General features: G+C 41.9%; 1 protein-coding gene across 50 annotated transcripts in view; it reads left to right on the forward strand.

Annotated features, from left to right (window-relative positions):
• Positions 1-26,938, forward strand: part of R3HDM2 (R3H domain containing 2) — a 192,342-nt gene that overhangs the window by 112,717 nt on the left and 52,687 nt on the right. For 27 of the 50 annotated variants that reach the window (XM_078336239.1, XM_078336257.1, XM_078336266.1 and 24 more), the window contains 2 exons: positions 15,724-15,923; positions 23,430-23,471. In XM_078336239.1, the coding sequence (XP_078192365.1) occupies positions 15,759-15,923; positions 23,430-23,471 (207 nt within the window). In that variant the 5' untranslated portion in view covers positions 15,724-15,758. Of the gene's footprint in view, positions 1-15,723; positions 15,924-20,577; positions 20,602-23,429; positions 23,472-26,938 lie in introns of all 50 variants that reach the window. The other 23 variants (XM_078336231.1, XM_078336242.1, XM_078336262.1 and 20 more) reach the window with 1 other exon arrangement.

Genomic DNA, 26,938 nt, shown 5'->3' on the forward strand with positions numbered 1-26,938 from the left:
TGGGAGGCTGAGGCGAGCAGATCACCTGAGATCGGGAGTTTGAGACGAGCCTGACCAACATGGAGAAACTCCATCTCTACTAAAAATACAAAAAAATTAGCTGGGCATGGTGACGTGTGCCTGTAATCCCAGCTACTTGGGAGGTTGAGGCAGGAGAATTGTTTGAACCTGGGAGGCAGAGGTTGCAGTGAGCCAAGATCACACCACTGCACTCCAGCGTGGGCAACAAGAGCAAAGCTCCATCTAAAAAAACAAAAAAAGAGGCTGGGCACGGTGGCTAACACTTGTAATCCCAGCACTTTGGGAGGCTGAGGCAGGTGGATCACCTGAGGTCAGGAGTTCAAGAACAGCCTAACCAACATGGAGAAACCTTTTTTCTAAAAATTTAAAAATAAAAAAAAAAAAAGATGAATTTACCAAATTGACTGACTATTCCTTTCATGAAAGATTTCTCTAGAGCATACGGTGCTATTTGATAGCATGTTATCCACAGTTGAACGTCTTTCAAAATTGGGGTCAGTCCTTTCAAACCCTGCCACTGCTTTATCAACTTTGTTTATGTAATATTCTAGATTCTTTGTTGTCATTACAGCAGTGTTCACAGCATCTTCACCAAGAGTAGATTCCATCTCAAGAAACTATTTTTTTGCTTATCCATAAGAAACAACCCCTCATCCATTCAAGTTTTACCATGAGATTGCAGCAATTCAGTCACATCTTCAGCTCCACTTCTGATTCTAGTTTTCTGACTGATTCTACCCCATCTGCAGATACTTCCACTAAAGTCTTGAACCCCTCAAAGTCTGCTGGGAGGGTTGGAATCAACTTCCTTTAAACTCCTGTTCATGTTGATATTTTGGCCTCTTCCCATGAATCACAAATGTTTTTAATGGCACCTAGAATGTTGAGTCCTTTCAGGTTTTCAATTTACTTTGCCCAGATCCATAGAGAAGTCAGTATCTGTGGCAGCTATAGCCTTACAAAATGTATTTTTTTCTTTTTGAGACAGAGTCTTGCTCTGTCACCCAGGCTGGAGTACAACGGTGCAATCTTGGCTCACTGCAACCTCCATCTCCCAGGTTAAAGTGATTCTCCTGCCTCAGCCTCCAGAATAATTGGGATTATAGGCTCCCACTGCCCGACTAATTTTTGTATTTTTAGTAGACACAAGCTTTCACCATGCTGGTCAGGCTGGTCTTGAACTCTTGATCTCAGGTGATCTGCCTGCCTCAGTCTCTTACAGTGCTGGGATTACAGGTGTCAACCACTGCATCCAGCCCTACAAAATTTATTTCTTAAAAAATAAGACTTGAAAGTCTAAATGATTCCTTGATCCATGGGCTACAGAATAAGAGATGTCATGTTAGCAGGCCTGAAAATAACATTAATCTCCTTGTACATATGAATCTTAGCTCTTGGGTAATTAGGTGCATTGTCAATGAGCAGTAATATTTCGAAAGGAATCTTTTTTTTTTTTTTTTGAGCACTATATTTCAACAGTGGGCTTAAAATATTGAGTAAGCTATGCTATATAAACAGATGTGCTGTCATCCAGGCTTTGTTGTTCTATCTTTAGAGCATAGGCAGAGTCGATTTGGCATAGTTCTTAAGGCCATAGGATTTTCAGAATGGTAAATGAATATTGGCTTCAACTTAAAGTCACCAGCTGCATTAGATTCTAACAGGAGAATCGGTCAGCCTGTCCTTTGAAGTACTGAAATGAGATACTGACTTTTCCTCTCTAGCTATGAAAGATGGCATCTCCTTCCAATAAAAGGCTCTTTTGTCTACATTGCCAACTTTATCAATTTTCTTAACTAGGTCTTCTATATAATTTGCTACAGTTTCTATAACAGCACTTGCTGCTTCTCCTTGCACCTTTAGGTTATGAAAACAACTTTCCTTAAACCTCATTAACCAACCTCTGCTAGCTGCAAACTTTTCTTCTACAGCTTCCTTATCTGTCTCAGCCTTCATAGAATTGAAGAGAGTTAGGACCTTGGTCTAGATTTGATTTTGGTTTAAGAGACTGTTGTAGCTGATTTGATCTTCTGTCCTGACCACTCAGACTTTCACCATGTCAGCAATAAGGCTGTTTGACTTTCTTACCATTTGTGTTCTCTGTAGTGGCACTTTTAATTTCAATAACTTTTCCTTTGCATTCACCAGTTGGCTAACTGCTTGGCGCAAGAGTCCTAGCTTTTGGCCTGTCTTAGCTTTCAACATGCCTTCCTCACTAAGTATAATTTCTAGCTTTTGATTTAAAGTAAGAGATGTGTGACTCTTCCTTTCACTTGAACGCTTACTTAGAGGCCACTGTAGAGTTAGTAATTGGCCTAATTTCACTATTGCTGCATCTCAGGGAATAGGGAAGGCTGAGGAGAGGGAGAGAGATAGGGGAACAGTTGGTTAGTAGAAGAGTCAGAACACATACATTTATTGATTAAGTTCAGTCTTACATGGCCACAGTTCATGGTACCCCAAAACAATTTACAGTAGTAACATCAAAGAACACGATCACAGATCACAATAACACATACAAAAATAAGAAAAAAGTTTGAAATATTATGAGAATTAACAAAATTTGACACAGAGACATGAAGTGAACACATGCTGTTGGTAAAATGGTGCCGATAGACTTGCTTGATACAGGGTTGCCACAAACCTTCAATTTGTTTAGAAAAAAAAAGAAAAAAAGACCAGGCAAGTGGCTCACACTTGTAATCCAGCACTTTGGGAGGCTGAGGTGGCAGGATTGCTTGAGGAATTCAAGGTAGATCACCTGAGGTCAGGAGTTCAAGACCAGCCTGCCCAACGTGGTGAAACTCCACACAACATAGGGAAACCCCCATCTCTATGAAAAAGAAATAAAGATTAGCTGGGGGTGGTTGTGCATACCTGTGTTCCCAGCTACTTGGGAGGCTGAGGAGGAAGGATAGCTTCAGCCTGAGGTCGAGGCTTCAGTGAACTATGATCACACCACTGCTTTCCAGGAGGGGTGACAAAGTGAGACCCTGTGTCTTAGTAAAAAAAAATAAAAACCCAGAGGTGGTCAGTCCAGGACTGGTCTAATCAGGTGCCTAGGTATCTATGTCTGTCATTTCCACCCTAGTATCATCTCAAGGTCCAGATGGCTGCTGGAGTGCTAGCTTTTACTTTTCACATTCAAGCCAGAAGGAATTAGGGATCAGTGAAGGTCTGCCCACTTCCTTTAAAGATACTTCATGGCCAGCCTGGCCAATATGGTGAAACCCCGTCTCTATTAAAACTACGAAAATAAGTCACTCATGGTGATGTGCACCTGTTATCCCAGATACTCAGGAGGCTGAGACAGGACAATCTCTTGAACCCGAGAGGTGGAGGTTGCAGTGAGCTGAGATCACACTACTGCACTCCAGCCTGGGCGACAGAGCAAGACTCTGTTTCACACACACACAAAAAAGATACTTTATGAAAGTTGTATTAGTTTGCTAGGGCTGCCATAACAGAAGAATACTTGGCTAGGTGGCTTAAACAATATAAATGTATTTTCTTGCAGTTTTGGAGGCTAGAAGCCCAAGATCAAGGTTAGGTTTCTCCTGAAGCCTCCGTGGCTTCCAGATGGTCACCTTCTCGCCGTCCTCACATGTTCTTTCCTCTGTGTGCATCATGCCTCTGGTGTACCTCTGTGTCCAGATTTCCTCTTCTTATAATGACAATAGATTGGATTAGGGATCACCCTAATCCAATTTAACTGAATTACCTCTTTAAAGACCCTGTCTCCAAGTACAGTCACATTCTGAGGTACTGGGTGTTAGGACTTTAACACAGGAACTGAGTGGGGGATGTCGTGTGTTCAGCCCATAACACTACTTTTTATATCTCATGGACTGTAACTTATGTACCCATTTAGTTACAATGGAGATTAGGATATATGTAGCTTTCCCCAGGCAGCTGTGTGCCTGAACTTAAAATCAGCAGCTCTGTTACAACAGAGATGATTGGATATTGGGGAATAAGTAGCAGTTTCTCCTTTGCAGCAGAGGCTTGAGGACTAATGATTATTACAGATTTTCAGTTTTTTCTTTGAAATCAGATTGTTGTTACCTAATTTATCTGGCCAATTTCACATTTGATGTTAGGTTTTGAAAGCCAGGCGCAGTGGCTCATGCATGTAATCCCAGCACTTTGGGAGGCCGAGACAGGTGGATCACCTGAGGTCAGGAGTTTGAGACCAACCTGGCCAACATGGTGAAACCCTGTCTCTACTAAAATACAAAATTAGCCAGGTGGGGTGGTGCATGCCTGTAATGCCACTACTGGGGAGGCTGAGGCAGGAGAATTGCTTGAACCTGGGAGGCGGAGGTTGTGGTGACCTAAGATTGTACCATAGCATGAAAGAAAGAAAGAGAAAGAAAAAAGAAAAAGAGAAAGAGAGAAAAGAAAGAAAAATTGTTTTAATACAGAAAGAAAAAGAGAGAGAGAGAGAGAGAGTGGTGGTGGCATTGCCTTCTAAGGTCATCAGTTATGGCAGATAGACTTAGTTGCCTGGCATCTAATTTAGCAACAGAAGGCATCCTGAGAGTGCCATGAGTGTAGATAAATTGTGATTCTTTTTTCTTTTTCAGATGTATTTTCTGGGTTGAGTTGGAAACAGTTTCACAAGGGGATGGTAAAAGACTCCATGAACTTTCAGAGTCTTTTCATCCCTAAGATTCTGTGATGCTTTTTGCATAGTGGCATTACTTTGATAAAGCTAGAGAAAATGGAAGCAGTAGAGAGGAAGGACCTTTTGCTCCTCTTTGTTTGAAAGAGGAGGCTGTTTGTTCTTTTTCACTTTAGAATGTAAAAAGGGCATTTTTGGCCAAGAATGTAGAGAAGCTGACAAAAACTATAACGGCCAAACCAACACTTTACTTCATTGATCAAAGGACCTACAATTCTCATTTTAAGGCAAGTACAGCCATAACAGATATAGAGCAAAGAAAGAGGGTACATGTCCAGGACATTTTAATCTTGTTTTTCTTTTTACTTTGCCTAAGGAATTGCTCTGGTCACCAGGCAGCTCCTGTGGGTTTCCTTACACACCATTGAATACTTTTGTAGTTATAGAACAGAATGATTTTCAGGCCGGTGCGGTAGCTTACACCTATAATACCAGCACTTTGGGAGTCCAGAGTGGGTGGATCACCTGAGGTCAAGAGTTTGAGACCAACCTGGCCAACATGGTGAAACCCCATCTCTACTAAAAATACAAAAAAATTAGCCAGGTGTGGTGGCTCGTTCCTGCATTCTTGGCTACTCAGGAGGCTGAGGCAAGGGAATTGCTTTAACCTGGGAGGCAGAGGTTGGAGTGAGCTGAGATCACACCATTGCACTCCAGCTTGGGGCAGCAAGAGGGAAACTTCATCTTTAAATAAATAAATAAATAACAATGATTTTCATGCCTCCCTGATTTGGAAAATTGGCACAACTATTGTTGTTATTATTTTTGTTGTTACTGTTAGTACTAGTGAAGCCTATGACAGTTACTTCTGCAGTCCTTAAAGGGCTTGGTGACTGTCATATACTTATAGCTTTATGTGTTTTGTAAGTACTTTATACTCTATTCCCATATATTCTACTTTTTCTTTTTGAAAAGAATGAAGAGTTGGACCTATATCTCTTATTTATCACCCAACAGGACCTTCCTTCCTATCCTTTTCCAAAGGGCTGTTAGACATTTACCTCTTCAGGCATGCAGTTATACTGTTTTTTGTGTTTTTTTTTTTTTCCTTTGTTTTGACACTGTAATGGAAAGAACATGGAATTTTGGAACCAAGTAGACCTGGTTTTGATTTCTGGCTCTTTGCATGTAGTATATAGCCCTCAACAATTTACTTAATATTTCTGAGTGTTGGTATCTTTTTATAAACTGGAGATAACACTTGATACCTTGAGAATATCGAGTAAGATTATCTCAATAAACTGTAAAAAAAAAATCAAAGTCATGAGGGGTGGACTCAGGTTGAGGGGAAAGATGAGAGCTTACAAGTCTAATTTTTAAATTCAAAAATATGTTCCCTCACTGATAATTCAGAGGCCTCAGATCTAGGCACGTTTTCCATCCCACACTCTATACCCCAGACTGCTTCTGAATGACCAGCCATCCTGGAACACCTAGGACTTTAACTTTGGAATCAGACACAGCTAGGTTGGAATCCTACCATTGCCTCTCTTGTACTGACTTGGGAAAGTTATTGGATTTCTCTGAGCTTTGGTTTCTACAACTGGAAAATACCCTAACAAAGAGTTGTGTTAGGATTAAATAATAAATAAAAGGAAAATAATAATAATAATAATAATAAAGAAAAGTCAAGAAAGAATGTAGACTTTGGAATCAGACAACATGGAGGTTCTGGTCTGTTTCTGCCACTTAGTGATGGAACCTTGATCAGGTTGCTTAGCTACACTTGGTAGATGTGAGTTGAAGTACATAAAGCACCAGACTCATAATCATGCTTAATAAACCTCAGTAAATCATGTGCCTTTTCCTTTTCTCCTTATTTCCATTGTCAAAGAATGGAAGAAAAGGCTCTGACACAGGAGCACCTAGACTGTTTTGTTTGTTTTGTTTTGTTTTGTTTTTAATCTACCACTTAACCCCTGTGGATGTTTTGTTCCCAGTGTTTGATTCTTAAAGGAATATTTTTGTTCGTTTGTTTTTTGGTGTAGTTAAATAATGCATAATAAAATGCACAGATCTTAACCGTTGAGTTTTTAACAGTTAGTGAGGTTTTTGTTGTTGTTGTTTTGAGACAGAGTCCCACTCTGTCACTTAGGCTGGAGTGCAGTGGCCGGATCTCGGCTCACTGCAACCTCTGCATCCCAGATTCAAGCGATTTTCCTGCCTCAGCCTCCCAAGTAGCTGTGACTACAGGCTTGGGCCAGCTAGTAGCTGGGACTACAGGTGCATACCACTACACCTGGCTAATTTTTGTGCTTTTTAATAGAGACGGGATTTCACAATATTGGCCAAAGGCTTGTCTTGAGCTCCTGACCTCATGATCTTGACCTCCCAAAGTGCTGGCATTACAGGTGTGAGCCACAAAACCTGGCCCTAGTTAATGAGTTTTGACAGTTGTATTCACTCATATAACCACTGCCTCAAATAAAACTGAGTATTTCCATTACTCCTGGAGGGTCCCTTCTTTCTCTTTCAGTCAGTATTTATCCCTCAACTCCTGAGCACCCATTTTCTTATTTTGATCACTATAGGTTAGTTTTGCTTGTTCTTAAGCTTCACGTAAATGGACATAAACAGTATGTGTTCTGATGGCAGGGGGTGGGGAGGAGAGTCTGCTTTTTTCCATTTATCATAGTAGTTTTGAGATCCATCCATGTTCCTCCCCACCACCCCTGGACAGAGTTTCGCTCTTGTTGCCCAGCCTGGAGTGTGTGATCTTGGCTCACTGCAACCTCCGCCTCCTGGGTTCAGGTGATTCTTCTGCCTCAGCCTCCTGAGTAGCTGGAATTACAGGAATGCTCTATTATGCCTGGCTAATTTTTACATTTTTAGTAGAGATGGGGTTTTACCATGTTGGTCAGGCTGGTCTTAAACTCCCAACCTCAGGTGATCCACCTGCCCTGGCCTCCCGAAGTGTTAGGATTACAGGCATTAGCCACCACCATGCCGGGCCCCAGCCATGTTTTTGTGTGTCTCAGTTTGTACAGTATAGGTTGAGTATCTTTTATCCAAAATCCTTGGGACTTTCTGTATTTCATATTTCAGATTTTTTGGATTTGTATATACATATATATTTTGGGTTTTGGAATATTACAGTTGAGCATCTGTAATCCAAAAACCCAAAACTGGAAAGGTTCCTGTGTACTTCCTTTGAACATCATATTGGTACTCAAAAGCTTTATATCTTAGACTCTTTCAGATTTCAGATTTTCTCATTAGGGATACAGCCTATAGTTCAATCTTTTTATTATTATTATTAAACAATGTTAGATTTGTTTATCCATTCTCCTGAGCCCCTGATTTAAGAAAATTTTTTTAATGTATCAGTTGAGAGTAACTTACTATTGATACACAAATTAGTATATGACTGGAAAACTTCCCAGGGAATTTGTCAGAGGGTAGACTATAAATTTTAGCACCTAGATTTCTTTGTCTTGCTTGCATTCTCTTTACTTGGCCATAGATTAAAAGGGAGAAAATGAAATTATATTTCTGTCTCTGAATGTTCCCTATATAACATATTGCTTTTGGCTCAGTACCTGGAAAGTTGTTTACAAATTGATGGAAGGATATATAATCTTACTGTGTTCTGGAAGGTACTTACCTTAGCAGTCAAAAAATTTATAAGGAATATGCAGTATTCTCCTTGAAAAAAATTGCCCTATCTTGGCTTCCAATCATCCTCCACTGTATTACCCTATTTCTTCACTCCTCCTCCTGTTCCCCCGCCACACATCTCCTAGTCCCCTCTGTGCAGCTTTGAGCTACTGAGTATCCTCAGGAGACATCCTGCCTTTGAAATTGTGCTGTTTGCCCAGATGAAATGTACACTGTACACAAATAGGTTGTAGGGAAGCACACATCTAGGTCCTCCTGGGATCCTAATGTCAGCTTTGTTCTAGTCACCATTACATACAAAATAGTTCCTTTCTTCTCTCAGCAAAAGCCTCCCAAACTCTTAATTTCCTCTCTATACCAAAGAAACTATTAAGAGTGGAATTACTTACTACTGGCTTTATTTTAGCTATTTAAGGCTTTTTAAAGTTAGTAAATTTTCTTTACCTCAGCGGCAACTTTGCTTTTGTTTTGGCCCAGAAAAAATTGTTTCCAGGAATCTTTATGCCCCAAGAGTAAGGAGAGCCTTCTGCATTGGATGAAAGGACTGGAAATGACTTAACTAAAGGTTATTTTAGAAATAAAAGAGAGCCTCAGCCTAAGAAATACGGTTTTATGCTTAGTTTATCTGCAGTGGATCTTAACTCTGGATTAGTAACAGTGTGACGCCTCATTACTACCTCTGTCTACTTCAGGGAAGTTTCTTTTATCCTAGAAGCAAAATGGTAAAGAGACTTAAAGCCATATGATTCGAAAGCCTGACTTGAAGCTGGGAATGTTTAGAAAGGGAAATAAGGTAAAGTTTTCTTTTATAAAGGGCTGATATGGAAGCAAGATTAAGCTTGTTCTTTATGACTCGCAAAGAAGGCTAAACAGGGGCCAGTGGGAGGAAGTACCAAAGAGGTAAATTTTGCCTATGTAAAAGGAAAGTGTTCCAAAAAGAAATGGTGTGTTTCTGGAGGTGAAGACTTTCCCTTCACTAAGACATATACAAACAGGGACATTTTTCAGAGTTACTTATGAGTCAACAACCTAATTATGGAGGACTATAGATGTAGAAAAATGGAGCTAAGGCCTGGCGTGGTGGCTCATGCCTATAATCCTACCACTTTGGGAGGCTGAGGTGCGCAGATCACTTGAGATCAGGAGTTCGAGACCAGCCTGGACAGTATAGTGAAACCCCATCTCTACTAAAAATACAAAAATTAGCTGGAAATCACTTGAACCTGGGAGGTGGAGGTTGCCGAGATCATGCCACTGTACTGCAATCTGAACAACAGAGTGAGACTCCGCTTCAAAAAAAAAAAAAAATTCAGGGCACAGTGGCTCACGCCTGTAATCCCAGCACTTTGGGAGTCCAAAGTGGGTGGATCACGAGGTCAGGAGTTCAAGACCAGCCTGGCCAAGATGGTGAAACCCCATCACTACTAAAAATACAAAAATTAGCCAGGCATGGTAGTGGGCGCCTGTAATCCAGCTACTGGTGAGGCTGAGGCAGCAGAATCACTTGAACCTGGGAGGCAGAGGTTGCAGTGAGCCGAGGTCACGCCACTGCACTCCAGCCTGGGCAACAGAGTGAGACTCCATTTCAAAATAAATAAATACATAAAATAAAAGGCCAAGCATGGTAGCTCACGCCTGTAATCCAAGCACTTTGCAGGCCAAGGCAGGCGGATCACCTGAGGTCGGGAGTTCAAGACCAGCCTGACCAACATGGTGAAACCCCATCTTTAAAATAAATAAATTAATTAAAATAAAAATGGAGCTGAATGAGAAAGCTGCTAAGTACCCTTTCAGTGAGATTCCATGATTCCTTTGTGTCTTTGATAAACTTTCCTTTCTGATCTTTGACCATCTCTCCCCTTAGTTAGATGCAGGATTGTATAAAGTTTAAGAAAGTGGCTGGACACGGTGGCTCACGATTGTAACCCTAGCACTTTGTGAGGCCAAGGCGGGCAGATCACGAGGTCAGGAGTTCGAGACTAGCCTGGCCAATATGGTGAAACCCTATCTCTACTAAAAATACAAAAATTAGCTGGGCATGGTGGTACACCCCTGTAATCCCAGCTACTCGGTAGGCTGAGGCAGGCTGGGACCCGGGGAGGTTGCAGTGAGCCAAGATTGCACTGCTGCACTACATCCTGGGAGAGAGAGAGAGAGAGAGAAAAGAAAGAAAGAAAGAGAGAGAGAGAGAAGGAGAGAGAGAGAGAGAGAGAGAAAGGAAGGAAGGGAAGGAAGGAAGGAAGGGAGGGAGGGAGGGAGGGAGGGAGGGAGGGAGGGAGGGAGGGAAAGAAAGGAAAGAAGGGAGGGAGGGAGGGAGGGGAAGGGAGGAAGGACAGACCCTGGATCTGCCATATACCAGTTGTGTGCCCTTTTAAGCAAACTAACGTCTCTGTGCCTCAGTTTACTTGTCTGAAAAATGGTGATTATAGTAATAATACAGATGTAATAGGATCATTTAAGAGCTGGATTTCTCTGTCTGGTCCAGGTAGTTTCTCTCTCTCTCTCTCTCTCTCTCTCTCTCTCTCTCTCTTGTTTTTGAGACAGAGTCTCTCCCTGTCGCCCAGGCTGGAGTGCAATGTCACGATCTTAGCTCACTGCAACCTCCGTCTCCTGGGTTCTAGTGATTCTCCTTTCTTAGCCTCCCAAATAGCTGGGATTACAGATGGGCACCACCACGCCTGGCTAATTTTTATACAGACGGGGTTTCACCATATTAGCCAGGATGTTCTCGAACTCCTGACCTCACGAGAACCATCCACCGTGGCCTCCCAAAGTGCTAGGATTACAGGCATGAGCCACCTTGCCCAGCCATTCCTCTCTTTTTTAAGAGATGGAGTCTCACTCTGTTGCTCAGGCTAGAGCGCAATGGTGTGATCCTGGCTCACTGCAACTTCTGCCACAGGTTCAAGCAGTTCTCCTGCCTCAGCCTCCTGAGTAGCTGTGATGACAGGTGCCTGCCACCACACGCAGCTAATAATTTTTTGGTATTTTTAGTAGAGATGGAGTTTCAGTATGCTGGCCCGGCTGGTTCTCGAACTCTTGAATTCATGATCTGCCCGTCTCAGCCTCCCAAAGTACTGGGATTACAGGTGCGAGCGCCTGGCCCATTCCTCTCTTAATATACTTTTTTTTTTTACTATCTCCCAAGATTCTGATATTAAAACTCAACTCAGAATAGCTTAAATGATAAGAGGACTTATGACTTCATATATCAGGAAGTCCAGAGATAGGGAGGGTCCAGATTGACTAATTATTGTCTAATCACAGCATACAGGATGCAGGCTCCAGCCAGGCATGGTGGCTTTAATCCTAGCATTTTGGGAGGAAAGGCAGATTCCTTGAGCCCAGATGTTCGAGAGCAGCCTGGGTGACATAGCAAAATCTCATCTGTACTACAAATAGGAAAATTTTGTAGTGCATGGCAGTGGACGCCTGTAATCCCAGCTACTCAGAAGGATAAGGTGGATGAATCACCTGAGTCCCAGAGGTTGAGGCTGCAGTGAGCTGTGATCATGCCAGTGCACTCCAGCCTAGGTGACAGACTGAGACCCTGTCTAAGAAAAACCCTGGGTTAGGTGGTTCATGTCTGTAATCCCAGCACTTTGGGAGGCTGAGGCAGGCAGATCACCTGAGGTCAGGAGTTCAAGACCAGGCTGGGCGCAATGGCTCATGCCTGTAATCCCAACATTTTGGGAGGATGATGTGGATAGATCACCTGAGGTCAGGAGTTCAAGACCAGTCTGGCCAACATGGCAAAACCCCATCTCTACTACTAAAAATATAAAAATTAGCCAAGTGTGGTGGTGCGCACCTATAATCCCAGCTACTCAGGAGGTTGACATAGGAGAATCACTTGAACCCAGGAGGCGGAGGTTGCAGTGAGCTGAGATTGCACCACTGCACTCCAACCTGGGCAACAAAGTGAGACTTCATCTTAAAAAAAAAAAAAAAATTAGCTGGATGTGGTGGTGCAACCCTGTAATCCAGCTACCCAGGAGGATGAGGCAGGAGAATCACTTGAAACTGGGAGGTGGAGGTTGCAGTAACCCAAGATTGCACCACTGCACTCTAACCGCTGGATGATATGGTGAGACTCTGTCTCAAATAAAAAAAAAAAAAAGTGGGGGGGATGGATGCAGCCTTATTTTCTCTGCTCCTCCATCTTCCATGTGTCGACAGGCTGCTGCCACAGTCCAGGTTTCATCTGCGTACAAAATCACCTTTGGTAGGAGATACCTGTTTCTTCCAGTGGCTTTAAAAAAAAATTTAAATAAAGTAGGAAACCTTTTCCACCCAACAAAGTTCCTTTGTGTCTCACTTGTCCCTTCTAAAACCAGTCACAAAAAGGAAACAGAATTACCACAATTGGTTTATCTAATTAATATCCGTCTCCCAGGTCTTGGGGATGAGGTCTCCTTCCCTGATCATGTCTCCTTAGGGGAAGGCAAGTGCCAAAAGAAATCTGGGTTAGATTAATGAGTGTGGAAGAACAGGGAAATCTGGGGAGCTGCCCTTCCCTCTGCTGCTTCCTTTTTCTTAGTGTAAGAATACTTTGTTTTATACAGCTCTTCAAGAGGCTGGTGGTCTCAGTAGAATGACTGACTAAATTTTTTTTGAGACAGGTCTCACTCTGTTGTCCAAACTGGAGTACAGTGGAATGATCCCTACTCACTATAATGTCTGCCTCCTAGGCTCAAGCCATCCTCCACCTCAGCCTCCTAAGTAGCTAGGACCACAGGCCTGGCTAATTTTTTGTAGTTTTGGTAGAGATGGGGTTTGCCATGTTTCTCAGGCTTGTCTCAAACTCCTGACCTCAGATGATCTGCCCACCTTGGCCTCCCAAAGTGCTGAGATTACAGGTGTGAGCCATTGCACCCAGCCTAATTTTTCTATTACTTTTAGAGACAGGGTTTTGCCATGTTGCCCAGGCTGGTCTCAAATTCCTGAGTTTAAGTGATCCACCTGCTTTGGCCTCCAAAGGGCTAGGATTACAGGCCTGAGCCACAGTGCAAAGAACAGCAGTGGCTTATTTCTTTTTCAAGGATGGGCCTTAATTACCAAATGTGTATATTTTCCTCAAATCAGAATGACAACTTTGCAGCTCTCCTTCACATGTGGGTTAGGAAAAGATGAACTATCTGGATACCTGGAATAATTTCAGTGTCCAAGCACTGTTCTCAGCCAAAACACCATTAACGCAAACAAAAAATCATTTTTCATCTGTAGAATATGGTCATATATTCAACCTCAGGCTTTACGGAGTCACATGGCTTCATTCATTGGAGAAACAGAAAGACTTAAATTTTAGTTTTTTAAAGATACCCATAAAACAGACTGATTTAACTACCCACTTTTAAGAATTTAGTCAGTTGGCTGGGCATGGTGGCTCATGCCTACAATAGAGCACTTGGGGAGGCCAAGGAAGGTGAATTGCTCAAGCTAAGGATACATGATCAGGGAGGAGACCTTATCCCCAAGCACTGGGAGATGGATATTAATTAGTTAAACTATAATTCTGTTTCCTTTTTGTGACTGGTTTTGGAAGGGACAAGTGAGACACAAAGGAACTTTGTTGGGTGGAAAAAAGAAATTTGAGGCTATGTAAGCTTTGAAAAGAGAAAAATACTGAAGGCTTATCATGTGATAAAAGAAGTAAACTTAATTTTTCTGTGACTCTAAGACTGATTTAGGATCAAAATTGAAGCAGTTCATAATTTATTATAGGGAGCAACTATATAACAATTAAGACTATTTCATAAATAGTGAGGTAATCCTGTTCCCGTTTTCCCAGAAGCTAGCAGGCCTTTCAGAAAATTACAGAAGTGAGTTCTTTGGGGAATAGGGGAAGATTATGGGAGGTCAAATCTAAGAATAGATGTGACATCTGGGAGAATTTCCAGTCTTATCTCTTAAAGGAGGGAAAGAAATCTTGAGGGTTGAAGGACAGTCAGTAACATATACGGAGAAACCTCTACAAACTATTGTTGGAGCTAAACATGTTTGACTTTGGAATTGAGGACATGAATCTGTATAGAGTATCAACTTCTGTTTCTTAGTGTGTGGTGGGAGAACTGTGTTGGTTTCATTACAGGATTTCCCAGGTAGTGATAGTAAGTGATAAAGAAGCAGCCATCCCTGCACTATAGATCACTAGGAGACAGTAGATTGAATCCAAATAGTGTACAGCAAAGTAAAGATTCCTCCTCCAGGGAGAGACCCAGTATTTCTGAAGGACAGATATCTACAAAGTTCTCTTCTTGCTTTTTCAGCTTGCTTAAGATAAAGGAAAGAATTTAAGGTTGGATGCAATGGCTCACACCTGTAATCCCAACACTTTGGGAGGCCAAGGCAGGAGGATCACTTGAGTCCAGAAGTTCAAGATCAGTCTGGGCAATATACCAAGACCCCATCTCTACCAAAAAAAATTTTAAAAATTAGCCGGGCACATTCCTGTATTTCTAGTTAGTTGGGAGGCAAAGATGAGAAGATTGCTTGAGTCCAGAAGTTCAAGGTTGCAGTGAGCTATGATTGTGCTACTGCACCCCGAGCCTAGGTGAGAGAGTGAGACTCTCTCTCTCTCTCTCTCTCTCTCTCTCTATATATATATATATATATATATAGAATACGTGTGTGTGTGTGTGTATTCTATAGATTCTACAACTATTTAAGCATTGTCTGACTTTTTTTTTTGAAGGGGGAGTAGCTTGAAGTTGATAACAGTGTTGTGGGTTTGTGGTAGCTGTGAAAGTTCTTCCTTGGGAAAAGAGAGTATTCCTTTCTAGTAGTCAATAGGAGCTTTATAGTTCTTTCTGGAGAGAATCTAGTGGGTGAAGGGATTTAGCTGGAAATATGAGAAATTTTCTATAGGGAACAAGGGGAGAAAACAAAGTGCCAAGAGGCTCATAGTACTTTAGAACTGAATCCTGGTGAATCTCAAAATAATTATGCTGAGTGAAAGATTCCAGACAGTATATGATTGATTCCATTTATATAAAATTCTAGAAAATGCAGACTAATCTGTAGTGACAGAACAGATCAGTAGTTGGCTGGGGGTTGTGGGGAAAGGAGGAAGAGATTATAAAGGGACATGAGAAAACTTTGGGGCATGATAAATGTGCTCACTTTCTTGATTGGGGTCATGGTTTCACATGTGAATACATGTGTCATAATAGAAAATTATACATTTTAAATATATGTAGTTTACTGTATGTCAGTTTTACCTCAATAAAGCTTTTTTCTTTTTTTAAGAAATGAACCCAGGGACAGCATTTATTAAAGAACTCTTTTTCTGGGTTATAGGAAGGCTGCTGGAAAAAATGTACCTGTGTGAAGTACAAGTCTTGTGTATTTGTTAAGTATGGGTACATACCTCCTGCTTAATGCCTTTGATGTTTCTTTAGGAGTCCATAGAGGCCACTGTATTCTATTGAAGAACATGTCTAACAGTAACACTACTCAAGAGACCCTGGAAATAATGAAAGAATCAGAAAAAAACCTGGTGGAAGAATCTGTAAACAAAAACAAGTTTATGTCTAAGACTCCAAGTAAGGAAGAAATTGAGAAAGAATGTGAAGATACTGGTTTGCGTCAGGAAACACAGGTAAGGATTGGAAGTGCGTTATATGCACAGTTTTGTTTTTTTGTTTTCTGACATAGGGTTACCCAGCCTAGAGTGCAGTGACGCAATTATGATTCACTGTAACCTCAAACTACTGTGTTCAAGTTATCCTCCCAGCTCAGCCTCCCAAGTAGCTGGGACTACAGGTGTGTGCTACCACATCCAGCTAATAATAAAAAAATTTTTTTGTAGAAACAGGGTCCTCTGTGTTGCCCAGGGGGCTCTCAAACTCCTGGCCTCAAATGATTATCCTGCCTTTTCCTCTCAAAATGCTGGGATTAAAAAAAAAATCCTGAGATTACCGGTGTGAGCCACTGTGCCCAGCCAGCATTCTTTATACCTGAATAAAAGTGGAAATATGTAAGAACCAGTCACGTTTACAAACACTTACTCTCTTTAAAAACTCCAACTTCAGCTCTCAAAAAAAAAAAAAAAAAAAAAACTTCCCCTTTTGTGGTTTTTTTTTTTTTTTTTAAATCTCCTGTTTACCACCCCTTTTGTCATATAGTCCACAGTGAAACCTAATAGGACAGAGTAAAATCCCTAATCCATTTGGGCCCGAGTTCACTGGTTCTTGCTGCATTTTGACTTGTTTTTTTTTGGTAATTAATACCAAAAAATAAACTATATATAAACACGTATTTAACAAGTCATAAAATGACTCATACAATACACTTAATAAAACTTGAGCTTCCTGGCTTTACCCACAGTGTTAAATTCATATCCTGGTCGTGTTAAAGCAGTCAGCGTTTTCTGGGTCAGAAATAGCCTCTGAACTTGCCACTTGGTAAATGTGAGTAAAGGGAATTTCACTCTCTGTTTGCCAAATTGTTGTTTTTCATCCAAATTCATACTGTAATACAGAAATGATGGTAGTAGATAGTCAGCCAAACTTCCTCCGGAGTTTCTTCTTTGGTTTTTGCCTGGCCAGCCCAAACTCTGAGCCTTTTCTCATCTACCTGTTAGAGTCCTTCTTCTGTGGTCACTGCTGGTTTCTTTTGTTACCCAGGCCCTGTAAATCCTTTTCTTGATGCCCAGGGGTAAAAACTGATTTTATTATAAGTCAAGAGACAGACCATTAACACTAGCAAGAAGTTAGATTAAAAAGCAGAAACAACATTTTAGAGGGTCTAGAAACTTTAAGCATAATTTTTCTAGACAAGTCAGTTCACATAAGGCTTGTCTTCTTTAAAGATTAAACCAGCACCAATATAAAGGAATGAATTTAAATTAGACAACTCTCTGAGATATTTTGTTCTCTGGCTGCCTGCTTTTCTACTGTTTTTTCCTCTTACAATTCACCAGTCTCTTCCCTGGCTGTTTTTCTTTCCATTATTACATGTGAGTTGTCATTCCCTGCCCATCCTTCCAGAGTTTGTGGAGACATTCTGCCACTGTTCCAGCTGTACTTCTAGCCTCCACTCATACAAATAATGAATTTTAAATATTCAGGACAGATAATTGATGAATGTTTCATTATGTGCTGTCATGTTACATGAAAGATAATGATTAAATGAACTTTTGGGTCTAAGTTACTCTATTCTTAAGAAACAATTATAAATGATGTTCTGAATTCCTGTTTTGTGTACCTCTTGAAGCTAGACAGAAAAGAAGGGACATCTATAGGTTGTTTTTTGTTTGTTTTTTTGAGACTTTTTTTTTGAGAAGTTTTGCTCCTATTGCCCAGGCTGGAGTGCAATGGCACGATTTCGGCTCATTACAACCTCGCTTCCAGGACTCAAAGCGATCCTCCTGCCTCAGCCTCCTAAGTAGCTGGGATTACAGGTGCCCGCCACCACGCCCAGCTAATTTTTTGTATTTTTAGTAGAGATGGAGTTTCACCATGTTCGCCTGGCTGGTCTTGAACTCACTCCTGACCTCAGGTGATCCACCCACCTCAGCCTGTAAAAGTGCTGGCCTGAGGCACCGTGTCCAGCCCATCTATGGGTTTTATACTCTTTATGGACACTCACTTGGTTTAAAAATGTCTTCAGCTTACGCCTGTAATACCAGCACTTGGGGAGGCTGAGGCAGGCACATCATGAGGTCAAGAGATCAAGACCGTCCTGACAACATGGTTAAACCCATCTCTACTAAAAATACAAAAATTAGCTGAGCGTGTTGGCAATCACTTGTAGTTCCAGCTACTCAGGAGGCTGAGGCAAGAGAATTGCTTGAACCCAGGAGGCAGAGGTTGCAATGAGCCAAGATCACGCCACTGCACTCCAGCCTCGGCGACAGAGCAAGACTCCATCTCAAAAAAATTTTTTAAAAAAGGACTTCAGGCCAGGCACAATAGCTCATGCCTGTAATCCCAGCACTTTGGGAGGCCTGGGTGGATGGATCACTTGAAGTCAGGAGTTCGAGACCAGCCTGGCCAACATGGTGAAACCCTGTCTCTACTAAAAACACAAAAAATTAGCCTGGCGTGGTGGCATGTGCCTGTAGTCCCAGCTACTCAGGAGGCTGAGGCAGGAGACATGCTTGAACCTGGGAGGCAGAAGTTGCAGTGAGTGGAGATCACACCACTGCATTCCAGCCTGGGTGACAGAGCAAGACTCTGTCTCAAAAAAAAAAAAAAGTCTTCACCTGGAAATACAAATACAATGTGCAGGGGTTTAGAGGGGACCTGCCTCCTCTCTGACTTGACTCCTTTTGCTGCTGGCAGAGCAGGTGAAGCTGCTGCTGCCATCTACTGGAGTTGACGTTTCTTCTGCAAAGTGTTCAGTCTTGTCAGCAACCCTGGATCCAGTACCTTAAAAAGCACTCTACTCTCGGCCAGGTGCATTGGCTCATGCCTGTAATCCCAGCACTTTGGGAGGCCGAGGCGGGTGGATCACAAGGTCAGAAGTTCAAGACCAGCCTGGCCAATATGGTGAAACCCTGTCTCTACCAAAAATACAAAAAATAGCCAGGCACAGTGGTAGGCACGTATAATCCCAGCTACTCAGGAGGCTGAGGCAGGAGAATTGCTTGAACCTGGGAGGCAGAGGTTGCAGTGAGCTGAGATCGCACCGCTGCACTCTAGCTTGGGCGATAGAATAAGACTCTGTCTCAAAAACAAACAAACAAACAAAAAAGCACTCTATTCTCTATCCATTTCCCAACATAGCAATTACACCTTCATTAGCACTAAAAATTCTGCTCTGAGCCGGTCATGTGGCATGTCCCTGTAATTCCAGCTACTTGTGAGTTTGAAGCAGGAGCATCACTTCAACCTGGGAGGCAGAGGTTGCAATGAGCCAAGATTGCGCCACTGCACTCCAGCCTGGGTGACAGAGTGAGACTCTGTCTGATAATGAAGAACATTTCTGTTTCTTCAGCCTTCCCCACTTTCACACCCTGGACGTCTCTGCAAGAATCTAAGTGGTCTTTTCAAAGAAGTCCTTGTTATGTATTGGAACTGAAAAGTTTGGGGAAAGGGGACATTTATGACATATAATATGTGCAATATATCCTTGGGATCAGCAAGTGAAACTCAGAACATCTTTTGCATGGAAATAATGCTATAAAATGTTAAGTTCTGAGATTCTGTTTAGAATGGGCAAGTCCTCAACACATACTGAACTTAGATGTGTCCTTTTTTTTCTTCTTCCTAAGAGTCTTGTTCTGTTGCCCAGGCTGTGGCACAATCTTGGCTCACTGCAACCTCTGCCTCCCAGGTTCAAGCAATTCTCCTGCCTCAGCCTCCCAAGTAGCTGGGACTATAGGTACCCACCACCACGCCCGGCTAATTTTTGTATTTTTAGTAGAGACAGGGTTTCAGCACATTAGCCAGGCTGGTCTTGATATCTTTATCTCAGGTGATCCACCTGCCTCGGCCTCCCAAAGTGCTGGGATTACAGGTATGAGCCAGCGTGTCCAGCCAGGAACATCCTTTAAATAGCCAACATGGTATGGCCTCCTAGTTGGGCTTTTTGCCTTTAAACTTGTAATTCCTTTTGATAAATTTACCATATTGTTTTAGAAAGATGGTTGTGAAATAAAGAACTGCCTGTGTTAACTCTCTTTAAACATTGTGTGTGTCTTACTGCTCTAAGCCAAGTGTAAGATTTCTCAGCATGGTATGTTGGGACCTAGTCTCTGCCTGTCAGCCATCACCTCTGACATCCAATGCATCAGCATTATCTGATTCCTTGGTCCCTGTTATAAATAGGAGCTGAAAGTTTGGGGAAAGCTTTTGTACATGCTTTCTCTGCCTAGAAATGCCCACCTTAGTATTCTTATCCTGGCTTCCTCCAACTCCCACCCCTACCAACATCTGTCTAATGCCTATTTATCCTTTAAAACTCAACCCAGATGATGTCTTTCTCAGGAAGCCTTCTTTGAAAACCTTACTCACCTTTTGGAAGTCTGTATAGTATTATTCTTTGATTAATGTCTGTCTTCCTCACAGATCTATAAACTCTATGAGGCCCAGGATTAGATCATTTTTGGCTCACCATTGTATCCCTAAGGCTTAATACAGTGCCTTGAACATAGCAGGCACTCAGTATCTGTAAATGTATGAATCTATGGGTTGCTAGATCTGAATTAGACACTTCTGCTGTTTGCTTCTGTTGCACTCCATGAGTACCTCTCTAATACACTTAATGTACTGTATTATAATTGTCTATTTGTCTGTCTTCTCCAACAGGATTATGAGTTCCTTTTTGACAAGGTTTGTGCCTTTTATCTCCGTATCATCCAGTAGCTAGCATGATAACATAGTGTATATTAGGCTTTTAATATATGTTTGAATGTTAAAACTATCCATTCTGGGAAATAAGCAGATTCATTCATATATTGTTGGTAAAAGTCTAAATTGGCACAGAATCTAAATTGGTACTTTGAGGGGCAATTTAGCAATACCTTATAAAAAACTTTTAAACGGACTACAGATATACTGTTTTTATGTATATTCAATGATATGGTAATTGCTTATACTAGCAAAAGGTCAGAAACATCCTAAATGGTAAAACATTAGAGACTGGTAAAATAAGTTATGGTATAGCCTATGTAGCCATTAAAAATGGGGTAAATTTGAAAAAGAAAAAAAAAAGATAGATCTTCCATAGAATGACACCCACGGAAAAAAAGTTTAAAAACAAGGTTCTCAGTAGTAGGTACAATATATTTGGGCTTTAAAAAAAAATTTATATTTTGTTTTATTATTTATTTATTTATTTTAATTTTTTTTTTGAGACGGAGTTTTGCTGTTGTTACCCAGACTGGAGTGCAATGGCACGATCTCGGCTCACCGCAACCTTCGCCTCCTGGGTTCAAGCAATTCTCCTGCCTCAGCCTCCCAAGTAACTGGGACTACAGGCATGCACCACCATGCCCAGCTAATTTTTGTATTTTTAGTAGAGACGGGGTTTCGCCTTGTTGACCAGAATGGTCTCGATCTCTTGACCTCGTGATCCACCTGCCTCAGCCTCCCAAAGTGCTGGGATTATAGAAGTGAGCCACCGCGCCCGGCCATTTATTTATTTTTATAAATGGATCCTCGCTCTGCCACTCAGGCTGGAGTGCAGTGGCACAATCTCGGCTCACTGCAACCTCTGCCTCCCAGGTTCAAACTATTCTCCTGCCTCAGCCTCCCAAGTAACTGGGATTACAGGTGTCCACCACCACATCCGGCTAACTTTGGTATTTTTTAATAGAGACAGGGTTTCACCATGTTGGCCAGGCCAATCTTGAACTCTTGACTTCAGGTTATCTGCCCACCTTAGCCTCTCAAAGTGCTAGGACTACAGGTATGAGCCACCATGCCCAGCCAGTATATTTGGTTTTTTAAAAACCTGTGTGTACACATACACTAAGCTTATATATGCATAAAAGATACCTGGATATATCCAAAAGAACTTCAGTACTGTTGTCCATTTAGGAGAGAACCAAGTATCTGGGGGACAATTGTGAAAAACTTATTGTTCTATATATACCCCCATTATGCCTTTTTAATGTTTGTGCCTTGTGTATGTATTACCTATTTGAAAAAGTAGTGACAAATACTGCTTCATGTTTCTGGACTATGAGTGTTCCCCTACTGCAATAGATCTTGCCACTGAGCAGATCCACCATCATTTCTTATTCTTTCCATCCACCTTCTCAGTTCTCCATTTTGCATTGTGGCTGTCTTATTTGCTAACTAGTGAAGAAGAGCAAGAAAAGAGAAATCCTCACCTACCCAAGGCCATGCTGGTACTCTGCCTCTGACTTGTTTCCTCTCCCCTATCCTCCTGCCTCAGTTACCTCTATGCCCCAGTTATCAATGAGTTCCATTCAAAACATTTCAGAACTCCTAAGTGCCTCATCCCTATATATAACCCTATTCATCCTCTTCCCCAAAGCCCCCATTTTGGCTTCTCAGATGTTTACAAATCTTATTAATTAATTAGCTGTTCCTTCCCTCATTCCACCTTAGGCCCTCATTCTTTATCTTCCTCAGCTTCTATCCTGCCCCTTATCCACTCTCTCCCCTTTGCTCTGGAGGTCTTATCTCTATCTTTTATGCTTCCTTCTTTGTATCCTGATACTCAGGGAGGGAGGCATTTGGGAAGAAGACTCTTCATTCCATTTCTGCAGCTATAGGAAAAGATATTTTGGGTATCTCAAGTTGGAACTATGAATGTGTGTGTTGTCCTGTAAAGATGTTGTCATAAGTGATGGTTAGGGACCATATTTCATATCTTATGGATTAAATAGGCTTCTGTGAACAGGCTTGGGAAAAAAACACTCTTTCATGCTATGGTATTGATGCTTCTAGAAGCATCCTAATCAGGACAGGATACCATGGCTTGTCCAAAAGTAACTTTTATCAGTCTCTGAAGTAGGCCAACAAAATCAGTGTCTTCCAACTCTTTTTTTTTTAATGGTTTTTGTTTTGTTTTGGAGACAGGGTCTGGCTGTGTCACCCAGGCTGGAGGGCAGTTGCATGATCTCAGCTCACTGCAAACTCTGCTTCCCAGGTTCAAGCCATCCTCCCAGCTCAGCCCCTCAGGTACTTGGGACTATAGGTGCATGGCACCACACCTGGCTAATTTTTTTTTTTTTTTTTTTTTTGTAGAGATGGGATTTTGCCTTATTGCCCAGGCTGGTCTCAGACTCCTGAGCTCAGGTGATCCACCTACCTCAGCCTCCCAAAATGCTGGGATTACAGGCATGAGCCACCACATCTGACCATCTTCTGATTTTTTTTTTTTTTCTTTTCTTTCTTTCTTTCTTTTTTAACCCGGGATTGAACCAGGGACCTTTAGATCATCTTCTTATTCTTTAACTTAATGGTGAATGGTTATTTGACTGTAGATGGCCTATAGTCGCTTTCGTGTTACAGTTCTTAGAGTTGTAGGTTGTAGGGAGAAACCAGTATCATGTGGTCCTCATCATAGTTTGGCTGTTATTGTAATGGTTTTTACAGTTAGTGCTTTTTCTTTATAAACATATATTGTTTTTAACTTACATGTTGATTTTCTTCCACCTTAATATTTTCCAATTCCCTTCTAACAGAGGCGGACATCCAACCATGGTCATGCCAGGAAAAGAGCCAAGGTGAGAGCCCTTCCTCTGTAGCTTCTTTCTAATGTTTTTAGTAATACATTTCACAAATGGACTTGCCATGAATGTCTAGTTTCTTCAGATTACGTAGACAGAGTTTTCTTGCCTGTACTCTGTACCCCAATTGTGAACCTGCATAAATGTGCCTACACATGTGTACACATAACACACATCTAATGGAAACTGTATATGCATACATGGGTGTATGCATATTTGATGCCTGAAAGGCTACCCAGCTGGAGCCTTCCACAGAGCCTGAATGAACTGGATCCTAACTGGTTGTGCTGAAATACCAGTTTCTCTGCTCACTCCTAGCTTCTCTAGGAGAATGGCTACTTATATGAGTCTTTTTTATTCCTCTTCCTTTTTTTTATGTGAATATTCTTTAAGATAAATCCTGCCCCACTAAGATAAATTACTCATCATTTTTGGATATCCTAAAAATACAGGCTTCTTTTTCCCTAATGATTTTCTTTTCTTTCTTTTTTTTTTTTTTGTGACAGAGTGTTTTTGCTCTGTTGCCCAAGCTTGAGTGCAATGGTGTAATCTTGGCTCACTATAGCCTCCACTTCCTGGGTTCAAGTGATTCTCCTGCCTCAGCCTCCCAAGTAGCAGGTGCCTCCCAAAATTACAGGTGCCTGCCACCATCCCTGGCTAATTTTAGTAGAGATGAGGCTTCACCATGTTGGCCAGGCTGATCTCAAACTCTTTTTTTTTTTTTTTTTGAGACAAAGTTTCACTCTTGTTGCCCAGACTGGAGTGCAATGGCCTGATCTTGGCTCACTGCAACCTGTACCTCCTGATTCCCCTGCCTCAGCCATTCCCCTGCCTCAGCCTCCCAGGTAGCTGGGATTACAGGCATGTGCCAACATGCCTGGCTAAGAGATGGGGTTTCACCATGTTGGTCAGGCTGGTCTAGAACTTCTGACCTCAAGTGATCTGCCCACCTCAGCTTCCCAAAGTGTTGGGATTACAGGCGTGAGCCACTGCATCCGGCTTCGAACTCTTGACCTCAGATGATCCACCCACCTCCTCGACCCTCCAAAATGCTAGGATTACAGGCGTGAGCCACCATTGCCTTGCCTTTTTCCTTTTTTTTTTTTTTTTTTGAAATGGAGTCTCACTCTGTAGCCCAGGCTGGAGTGCAGTAGTGCGATCTCGGCTCACTGCAAACTCTGCCTTCTGTGTTCAAGTGATTCTCATGCCTCAGCCTCCCAAGTAGTTGGGCTTTCAGGCATATGCCACCATGCCAGGCTAATTTTTGTGTTGTTAGTAGAGATGAGATTTCACCATATCGCCCACACTGATCTTGAACTCCTGGGCTGAATCGATCCACCTGTCTCGGCCTCCCAAAGTGCTGGGATTACAAGCATGAGTGCCCTGCCAACCTAATGTTTTACCTTTTAGAAGCAGGAAGAGGATTTTCCTTTTAATCATTATATGATAAAATTAGCACATCACAGATTATTTTAAGCAGAGTTCTCAGGGAAGACTACATGTGTTAGTGTGTGATAGCTTTTTAATTTAGCTGGGAAGCAGTAAAGTATTAAATTTTTCTTGCTTTGGGAAGAATTGCCACAATTAATAATAATTAAGGTTGGCCACCCTGTTTCTCAAAAAAAATAATGACAGAATTTGGAGAGTGGCTTAGCCACTTTATGGCTTGAGTTTGAAGAAGGCCAAGAACTATGACAAATGGGCTCTGTGGCTTGCCTTACATGGCCTGATGCATAGTGATGGGCTTGATGTTAAAGTTCAAAACAGAAGTTACTTACGGCTACTTTAGTTCCTCTCAAATTTGGGGGGATAAGTAAGAGAGCTGTTATCTCCATTTTACAGATGAGGAAACTTGGGCTATAGAAATTGAGTAACTTAACAAAGTACATTCAGTAGCAAATGGCAGAATTAGGCATGAAATTAATTCTTAAGAATCACAGGTTCTTTTCGCTGTACTGCACTACCTGGAGCATTCCTGTCATGTTTCATGCTTTGGTATTTACTCTAATAGTTGGTTTTATTGTATTAAGTCTCAATAAATGTTTGTAGGTAGATTTCTAATGAGTCACCCTACACTGTTTTTTTTTTTTTTGTTTGTTTGTTTTTAAAGATGGGGTTTAGGCCGGGCACGGTGGCTCAAGCCTGTAATCCCAGCATTTTGGGAGGCCGAGGCGGGTGGATCATGAGGTCAAGAGATCGAGACCATCCCGGTCAACATGGTGAAACCCTGTCTCTACTAAAAATACAAAAAATTAGCTGGGCATGATGGCACGTGCCTGTACTCCCAGCTACTCAGGAGTCTTGAGGCAGGAGAATTGCTTGAACTCAGGAGGCGGAGGTTGCGGTGAGCCGAGATCGCACCATTGCACTCCAGCCTGGGTAACAAGAGCGAAACTCCATCTCAAAAAAATAATAAATAAATAAATAAATAAAATAAAGATGGGGTTTCACCATGATGGCCAGGCTGGTCTTGAACTCCTGACCTTAGGTGATCCACCCACCTCGGCCTCCTAAAGTGCTAGGATTACAGGCGTGAGCTATTGTGCCCAGCCAACCCTACAGTTTTTAGCTTTGGGTAGGTCCCTAGGAGAGAAATGACTTGGGATTCACCAGCTAGCAGAAGTAAAGCAGGTAGATTAGGTTTTATTGCATGAAATCCCAAGTGTTACAATCTCTCTCCCTCTCTCTTCCCCCTCCCCCCTTTTCCCCTTCCCCCCTCCCCTCTCCCTCCCCCTCCCTCCCTCTTTCACTCTCTTTCTCTCCTCTCTCTCTCTCTCTCTTTTGTTTTTTTGAGATAGGGTCTCACTGTTGCCCAGGCTGGAGTGCAATGGCATGATCACAGCTGACTGCAGCCTCAACCTCCCAGGCTCAAGCAATTCTCCCACCTCAGCTTCCTGAGTAGCTGAGACCATAGTCATGCACCACCATGACCAGCTAATTAAAAAAAAAATTTTTTTAGAGATAGGGTCTCACTATGTTGCCCAGACTGCGACCTCCTGGCCTCAAGGGATCCTCCTACCTTGGCCTCCCAAAATGCTGGGTTTACAGGTGTGAACCACCATGCTTGGCCTGTCTTTCTCTTTACTCTTCTTCTTAGACACTTCTTTCCATACCCTTGCCATCTCAGGTTTAGAGTCATTTAGCATTTATTGTCTACTGTGTGCTAAGCACTATTAAAAGATATGTATGTTTACATACTGTATATTATCTAATTCTCTCAACAGCTTTTTAGGTAATTTTAGGTATTTATGGCCATTTTCCTAAGGAAAAACAGAGTCAAGTAATTTTCTCAGGGTCTTATAGCCTGTAAGTATAAAACCAAGAGTTGAAGCTAAGACTTTTGGCTCTCAGCCCCATTGTCTTTCTACTATGCTGTGTTACTGTGTATTTGCATAAAGTTCTGAGACTTGGGGCTAAAGAGAGAAGAGGGCTAAGTGAAATGGTTTCCTACCATCTGTGCATGT

Source organism: Callithrix jacchus, chromosome 9 (genome assembly GCF_049354715.1).
Source record: "Callithrix jacchus isolate 240 chromosome 9, calJac240_pri, whole genome shotgun sequence".
Taxonomy (NCBI): Eukaryota; Metazoa; Chordata; class Mammalia; order Primates; family Cebidae; genus Callithrix; species Callithrix jacchus.